This window comes from Kryptolebias marmoratus, linkage group LG23 (genome assembly GCF_001649575.2).
Source record: "Kryptolebias marmoratus isolate JLee-2015 linkage group LG23, ASM164957v2, whole genome shotgun sequence".
Classification (NCBI taxonomy): domain Eukaryota; kingdom Metazoa; phylum Chordata; class Actinopteri; order Cyprinodontiformes; family Rivulidae; genus Kryptolebias; species Kryptolebias marmoratus.
This window is the reverse complement of record NC_051452.1, coordinates 11662871-11671191: the sequence shown is the minus strand read 5'-3', so window position 1 is coordinate 11671191 and position 8321 is coordinate 11662871. Positions and strand designations below refer to the sequence as shown.

Here is an 8321-nt window from a genome sequence, read left to right as displayed (position 1 = left end):
AGCATGTCGCAAACCCACACGTAAAGCAGCGTCATGTCGCAAAACGGAGGTTCTTCGCAAAATAGTTATTTTTTCTTATTATTTATCACTTATATAAACTGAATTTATGCAAAGTGACAACACTAATACATTCGTCGTAGCCCACGTTACGAAATATTTACATGAATCATTGATACAATTATGATAGAAACGATAGAGACAATAGAAGAAAATATATCACGATAGACAATTTTCTATCGTCCCCACGATATGTATCGTTATATCGCCCAGCACTACTTTAAATAATAATTATTTAAAACAACCTCCTCCCACTTACATATGTTAATCTGGAGTATTTTGCAGGGATTTTTTACTTATAATCAAAAATAATCTATTTAAATACCAGATTAAAACAACAAAAAGAAAAGAATATCAAGAGGATGCATACTTTTGCAACTCACTGCACTGAGCTGAAGAGGCAAGGAAAAAAAATCACAGCACATATACTTGGAGGTCAGGGCAAGTACGAAGAGACCAATGGCAAGTGGCTTTTCATACCCACGAAAGCATGGATGTGAAATGGCCAACCTGCAAAAAGTATGAAGTTGCAAAACTAAGAATTAACCCAAAGCTGTGTAAAAAAACTCCACTGATTTTAATGTAAATAACCATCGACTTCTATGAAATTACCCAGTGACTTCTAAGAAAATGACCATTTGATTTAACTTTCACTGCAATGTAAAGAGTTATAAAATCTTGTTCACATGAACTACTATGACATGACTGATATTGGAGTTACTTTAAGTAGCCAGATATATACTTTGGAAGTAACTCCAATCACACAAGCTGTTAGCTAGATTCCCCTCTGTGAGAACTTTCAGATTCTCCAAAATGACATTGTTCAGATGGCTGTCTAATGCAGGTAAGATACTGACTCTTGATAGCAACTCTACAGAACCCCATTTCAAAAACTCAGAGCTCTTTCTTTAAGGTTTTTCAGTTTTAAATATCAGAATTGTTTAAGTGGGACATAAGCAGCCTGAGGCATATGGCTCCTAATTTGCGATTTCCTTCACTAGGAATGAGTTTTCTCTGATTAATATACCTGGAATTGTCGGACAGCCGTAAGTAACATCGTACAACGTGCTTTAGCAGACGGGCAGATGGCTCTTTGGAAAGCTGGAGCACCATTTTACCCTGAAACACAAGAAAAAAAAAAAACTAAACATGAGACATAATGGGGAAAAAGCCCTGCACACAACAGATGTGATAAATGAAATTGAGCCAACTTACCAGAATCATAGCAACATGAGAGAAGCGCTCATACGTTTGGCAAATGTATGCCAGCCCTGTGTCATCTAGAAGAATTTTCTGAAGGATGAAAGTAGCGACCTGGAAAATAATTATTCACACATCAATAAAGTAAGTGCTTTGTCTGCCGTTCTACAAGCTGCATTCAAGTAACCCAAAAGACCCAATTAAAAAAAATTGTAATCAAGGACACACCTGTGAGTTTGAAACAGAATGGTAAAGAGAAAGTACCGTTTTGGAGAGTTCACTCCCAGACTCCATAATGCGAAGGCACAAAGGAATAATCTCTGTGGTTAAAAGGAAGTTGATCACTTCTTGTTCATCAGTTTTCACAAGAGCACCTACAGAGGAACGACAAACAGAACTCAGTTGTTTAAAGCCATTAGTTTTGTCCCATAAATTTGAACAAGTCACTATGTAAATGTCACATATGCTAGTCTTATACTGGGATTGTATTTTTTGCTAAATTTTTATTGAAATTAAACTTCTTACCAATAACCCCTAAGCTTGTGAGTCGGAGGTATTCAAAAGGTCTTGTTTTGCTCACTGTGTGCAAAAATGGGTAGAGGAAGAGTGGGATGTGTGCCGCCAGGAAAGCAGACCTGTGAAGGGCAGAACTACATTGTAAAATATGTGATCCCAAATACAGCAGCAAATTTACAACAAAACGACTGAAAAAGAAAAGAATCAAGACATTAAAGACTGTGCGAGTCAAAGTCCAGACTGAAATGCTGTGGTGGGACTAAGTCAGTGGTCCCCAACCTTTTTAGCTCCACGGACCAGTTCATTATCAGACATTTTCACGGACAGGCCTTTAAAAGGTGTGGCGGATAAATACAACAAAATAAAATGATACGAGCAGCATGAAAACGGGGGTATTTTTTTCAAACATAATAAACGTAAATCCAACTCGCAGCTTTGTTAGTTGCATCCTGGTATTGCATTATCAACATGAATAACATCCTCTCCTCCCCCTAATGTTCTCTGGTCAATATGGGGATGTTTAAACATTCCCTTTAAAATAAGATGCACCACAAATATAAAGTGCACAAAGAATACAATTCACCATAACGGTGAATCAGTGGGAGCCCTGTGCCTGTTTCTCAGTAACGAGACGGTCCGCGGCCCGGAGGTTGGGGACCTCTAGACTAAGTGATCATTTTCCTTAATCATGTTTGATGTGTAGGCACCAGCACCCCCCGACCCAGAATGGAGAAGCGGCTAAAGAAAATGGATGGATGGATGGATGGATAGATGTTTAATATGAGCGATGTCTACCCCATAGACATGTTAGAAAGGCAGAATGCTGTGTTAGTCTTTTAACTAGGGGTGGGTGATATTGCCAAAAAATGATATCACAATATATTTTTTAAATACTTTGATAACGGTATCAGACAATATTCCACATTTTCTGCTTTCTAATTTTTTTTATTGAATTTGCCCAAAATAATATGTAACTTTAAAAGTTTTTTTTTTCTTACTTTTTATAAACAGATTTGACGTGTCTCCACCATTACCTGACACAGCATGCTTGCATGACTTGCAAAATATGGTGGTCTGATTCACAGCTTCTATTTTAAAACCAAAATAATTCCAAACAACAGAAATGGCTCCTTTTTTTTGGAATTAAGTCAGGACTCTCAGGAGGTAGTTCCAAGTTGTGCTCTGCCATGTTTGCTAGGTCGCACCTCGTGCTTCTTCTTCTTGTTTTAATGGCGGTTGGCAAACATGTATAGGAAGCATTACTGCCACCAACTAGTAAGAAGTGTGAACCACATAGCGCCTCATGCTGCACATGTCAGGCTCAGTTAAATTACGTCATCACCAGTCTACAAAGCACACCCCTACTCTTAACGTATCACTATTCTCTGTTTAATAAACCAAGCTTCATGTTCCTGTGAACACAGCTGACACTATTATTAAAAACTATAAAGTTCAGCGAACTATAGCCAACCTCCTAAAATTTGGCTGCAAGAGGAAATGCAGCCCCAGGTTGTTCAGTCAGATAGTAGAGATGGTTGAAAAAGAGCCAAGGAAACCATCCAAAACCATTTGAATCAAAATGGGCTCCATGGAAAAATGACCCAGGAGGGCTCCACTACTGGCAGTAAAACAAAAAAGCCCAATAAGAATTCACCAAAAGTCAGGTTGAAGAGCCCCAAAGTTCTTGGGACTGATGAGGCAAAACTGGAGCCTTTTGGCTTCAATCAAATCAGTTGTGTTTTTTATTTTCTTATTATTATACCAACAAAATTACCTCTGCACCTGGAAAGAGCTTGAATCTTACATTAGCTAATAATAATAACACTATTTCAATCATCTGCAGGGTAATTGTAAAGAAAACCTAAAGCTTTAGCAGCATTTTGACATGCGCTTTAATTAGAAAGATGATGGCAACACAGTAATCATACTAACTGTACAGAACAAGGTTCAACACTTTTTTTTTTTTTTACAAAGACTTAATGGAGATAGTATTGCAAATTACATGATTCTTAAAATAAATCTTTTGCTCTCTCACACACACCTACTGCTAAAATGTTTCAGTGCCCCCCCCAAGTAAGAAATATTCTGTTACCTTGTCTCTGGATGTGATGCTACACACTGGAGAAGTGCAAGGGCATTGCAGACTCTGTTGGACTGGTGAGCTGTCAGGGTGGGGGGGTTGATTGACGGATAGATGTTGACGATTTCCTGGAAAAAAAACATATTTGCAAATAATAAGAGACAATGTGTCAGTCTCAAAAGGAACTTGGTTGTATTTCTTGTCCAATAAAGATAAAGAGAAAAACTTCTTATCTCAATGTACAAGCCACTGCATGATACAGTCTACTAGTGATGTCGATATTAAACACCTTGTCAGAACAGGGCCAAGACTAAACTGGATTACTGACATCTTGTAAATGTATGTGAACACTGCTGTTTGATAGCTATGTGGAATTATGTGGTTATTTGCAAGCATAAACAGCTGCAGCTAGCTGTAGTACTCTCTTCGAGAAGATCATATCTCTGCCAGAATGACCATATAATGCAAAACTGACAATGATGTGAAAATTTATAAAACAGTTTCACATGAAAATTTGAAGACTGGAATTGCTTTAGGGCAGCCAAATCTGCTTTGGAAGTGGGGTCATTGGGACCACACTGACAAAGGCAAATTTTGAAAAACTTTATTTTGGTTCTTCCAAATGCTATTACTGAAACCTTTACACTGCATTACATTTTTATACCAGCAGAAATATTATGGTACTCCTGCCATTAGTGCCCTTGACTGCAATAGACGTGCTTCTATTTGTAATTGCAATTGACCAAAGAATATAACATAAATAAGAAAACTGACAATGGTGTAAATGTTTATGAAATAGTGTTTGTGTGAACTGTTATGAAATTTCTGACACTGGAGTTGTTTTAAGACAGCAGCAATACAGTTGGATTGGATTATTTCTTAGCTTATTTGTCCTTTTACATATTAACCAGGTCTCCAAACTGAGCTAAGGCAGGGAACATTAGAATATAAAAATATCAAAACAATGAAACACTGCTGTTTTCATTTCACTATTTCACTTTGAAAAAAAAAATGTTCAAAACATGTGGCTTGGTTGGGAATAGTGTACTTTGACTTTTGGTAGTGATACATTGTAAGGCACAGATGAAATTCACAAATAAAAAACTGCAAAACATTTCAACACAGACGGTATGATTTTGTTAGAACAAGTAAGAAAACCCAGCACTCTTTGGAGCCCTACAGGGCTCATTCCGTGACGTCACCAGGACTGTTTTTCTGGCACGATGAACAGAAGCTTAGCATAGAATACCCATGGTTAATTGTGTAGATATTATTCTTAGGCAAAAGTGCCGCAAAATGTATGCATAAAGCTTGAAATAAAGATAACACAACTTTAAAAAAATCTGTAGTTTGTGACATGTTATTAAAAGTATGTAATACACTGTTGATGGTTATTGGTATTTTAGCACGTTCAAACACATAAAAAACTTGTATTTAAGAAAAAAACATGTATTTCTATTGTTTCTTTTAATTGTGGTTCTAAATTTAAATATTACTAATTTCCATGTTGGCAGATTGGCAGATTTTTTTATATGGCACATTTTCATGTACAGGACAACTCAAAGAGTAAAGTTAAGCGAATACAACAAATGAAAACAAGATAAAGAACTTAGATAAAATAGCAGATAGAAGTAGTAAATAAAATGGCAGATAAAAGCAGTGTGGGTCAGTTTTAAGGAAAGGCAGCAGCGAATAGAAAAGTCTTCAGATTTGATTTAAAACAGCTAAGAGTTTCACCAGACCTGCAGATTACAGGGAGTTTGTTCCACATTTTAGTAGCATAAAAACTGAAAGCTGCCTCTCCATGTTTAGTTCTGACCCTGGGAACAGAAAGCAGGCCTGTCCCTAATGACCTGAGGGCTCTGGGAGGTTCATAGCAGACCAGCAGATCAGAAATGTATTTTGGTCCTAAACCGTTCAGTGCTTTGTAGACCAGCAATAGTATTTTGAAATCAATTCTTTGACAGACGGGCAGCCAGTGCAGAGATATAAGAACTCGGGTTATATGATCCATTTCTTGATCCTTGTGAGGACTCGAGCAGCAGCATTCTGAATTAACTGCAGCTGCCTGATCGACTTTTTGGGGAGACTTGTGAGCACAGCATTACAGTAGTCTAATCTACTAAAAATAAATGCATGGATAAGTTTTTCTAAGTCCTGCTGAGACATTAGTTCTTTGATCCTCAGTATATTCTTTAAGTGATAATAGGCTAACTTCAGAACTATTTTTGTGTGGCTGTTAAAATTCAGGTCTGAGTTCATAACTACTCCCAGATTTCTGGCTTGGTTACTAGTTTTAGCATCACTGATTGAAGCAGACTGCTAACTTTTGGTCGTTCATCCATGGGTCCAAAAACTATTATTTCAGTTTTCTTTGTTTAGCTGAAGAAAATTTCGACACATCCAGTCATTAATTGGTCAGCGCTTGAATTGGACTATATTCTCCTGGTGATATGGTTATATAAATTTGTGTGTCATCAGCATAATTATAATAACATATTTTCTTGTTCGGTATTATCTTAGCCAGTGGGAGCATATAGATGTTGAACAGAAGGGGGCCCAGAATGGAGCCTTGGGGAACCCCGCAGGTCATATTTGTTCACTCAGATTTGCGGTCTCCTATAGACACAAAAAAGTCTTTTTTTGCTTTTGCCATCAGGAGGTCTTGACAGTGTAAAGACTTGACAGAAAATGACATGGAATCCAGATTTTTGCACAGCTTTTGGCTTTTAAAGACTATGGTCTTAAACTTTTGATCAGCTGAAAAAATCATGTTTGAGTGTAAATGCAGTTTGCAGAAAATTCCCTGCTCAAAAGTTCTAGTCTCTTGCACTGATTTTTTCCTTTAACGTTGTGAAGCTCTACTTAGAACCTTCTCTAGATCCAATAGTGCAAAATGCAAATTCTTGCAATTTTTTGACTGGTCTTAAGATTTTGATCAGGAGTGTATTAGTTGTGACATATGTTAGTTGTGGCCCCACAGTCATAGTTTGCAGACCCTGCTTTAAGGGAAGGGACCCCCCTCACCCCGGCCTGACCTGCAGCAGGGCCGCTATGGTCCCACAGGAGTGCCAGAGCATCGGAGCCAGGTCTGGTACAGACTCCCTCTTCTTACTGAGCTCCAGCAGGGCGTTCTCCCTGGTCTCTGGGCTGGACAGCTCATTGATCCATAGGTAGATCTTCTCTCTGTCCACCTGTGCGAGTGCTGTTGTTACAGCCTGAGACGGAGAAGAAAACATGCACCACATCATCCTTTAAAGACACCGAAACATAGTCCACAACAACAAAATCATTCCTAATTTTAGGCAAATAGCGTCTTTCTTGTGTGGTTACTCCATAGAGACAACGAAGCTGAAAAAACCGCTGCAGACCAGTAAAATAATAACTTTATGACACGCTAAACACGACTAGAACAAGGTTGTTAAAAAGTTAAGAACTAGCATTATAAGCCTAGCCTGTTAGCTCATTTTAGAGTTAACAGTAATATATACTTACTGCTCCTGTAGCCAACATGCTAACAAGCGGTGGAATTTATCCAACAAGTTGTTTTTTTAGCTTAATGTTGCAAAAGTTTAGATTTTTTTTTGAAGCAAAGAATTATTACTTTGCTGTGACCCCGATAATTTTGAGCTACATTACGTTTACTGCTTCGTAAACCGGAAGACCTAACGCATATCCGGGTGTTTCCTTTCAAGCTAAAAGAACACAGCCAGATGTCAACAGGTCCTCCATATTCGGAAGGGGAAAAGCAGCCTTTAAAACTAGGAAAGAACTTCAGTTTTTACAGAATTAAAAGCGGTTTAAGGTTTGTATTTCATAAACAAAATGTTGTTATTATTATTTATGTGGTAGAGAAGTTTGATAGTTAAGCAATAACCCACAAAATGCTGAAAAACACTGCTTTTCAGTGTTGGGTTCACAAAAAAAAACACTTTAATCATGGAAAATTATTAATATACACATGAAAACTGTAAAAAGTTGTCATTAATTAACAAGTAATAGGGGGGTAGAGACCAGGATAGAAGATGAATAAAGATGAACTGAGCAAAAAAACAAGGTCTCTCCAATTATTACCAAAGACGATTATTCAAATCACTGTCAGGCCCTCAGTATTCTGACAAGGTCACCCTGAGCATCTGTTTAGATCAGTGTTTCTCAACCTTTTTTGGGCCAGCGCCCCCCTATCCATTATCAAGGCCTCTTACCGCCCCCCTCCCACTCTCCACCTTTTTTTTGCCTGTTACGTGAATAAATTGTTTTTATTCATGGACTTATATAATGCCTGAACTTGGGTATGGCCCATCAGAACATCTTTGTGGGTCATTCTCCACCATGTATTACTTCAATGAGTCCCCCACCTACTGTGGTGAAGGCCATTCAGATGGATCTTCTGAGTAAGGTCTTGCCACAACCTTCTCCTCTGCACCTCTGTTCCTCATCATCATCATCATCTTCACCTCTCTTGTCC

The 8321-nt window shown here is 38.0% G+C and overlaps 2 protein-coding genes across 2 annotated transcripts in view; one reads left to right on the top strand and one right to left on the bottom strand.

Annotated features, from left to right (window-relative positions):
- cnot9 (CCR4-NOT transcription complex subunit 9) overlaps positions 1–7517 on the bottom strand; it is an 11007-nt gene extending 3490 nt beyond the window's left edge. The window contains exons 1-7 of the mRNA XM_017430109.3: positions 7349–7517; positions 6892–7071; positions 3866–3981; positions 1783–1892; positions 1522–1631; positions 1273–1371; positions 1085–1176 (exon numbers count right to left, since the gene is read on the bottom strand). Of these exons, the coding sequence (XP_017285598.1) occupies positions 1085–1176; positions 1273–1371; positions 1522–1631; positions 1783–1892; positions 3866–3981; positions 6892–7071; positions 7349–7366 (725 nt within the window). The 5' untranslated portion in view covers positions 7367–7517. The remainder of the gene's footprint in view (positions 1–1084; positions 1177–1272; positions 1372–1521; positions 1632–1782; positions 1893–3865; positions 3982–6891; positions 7072–7348) is intronic.
- LOC108244131 (NLR family CARD domain-containing protein 3) overlaps positions 1–8321 on the top strand; it is a 1204881-nt gene that overhangs the window by 1159256 nt on the left and 37304 nt on the right. The window lies entirely within an intron of this gene.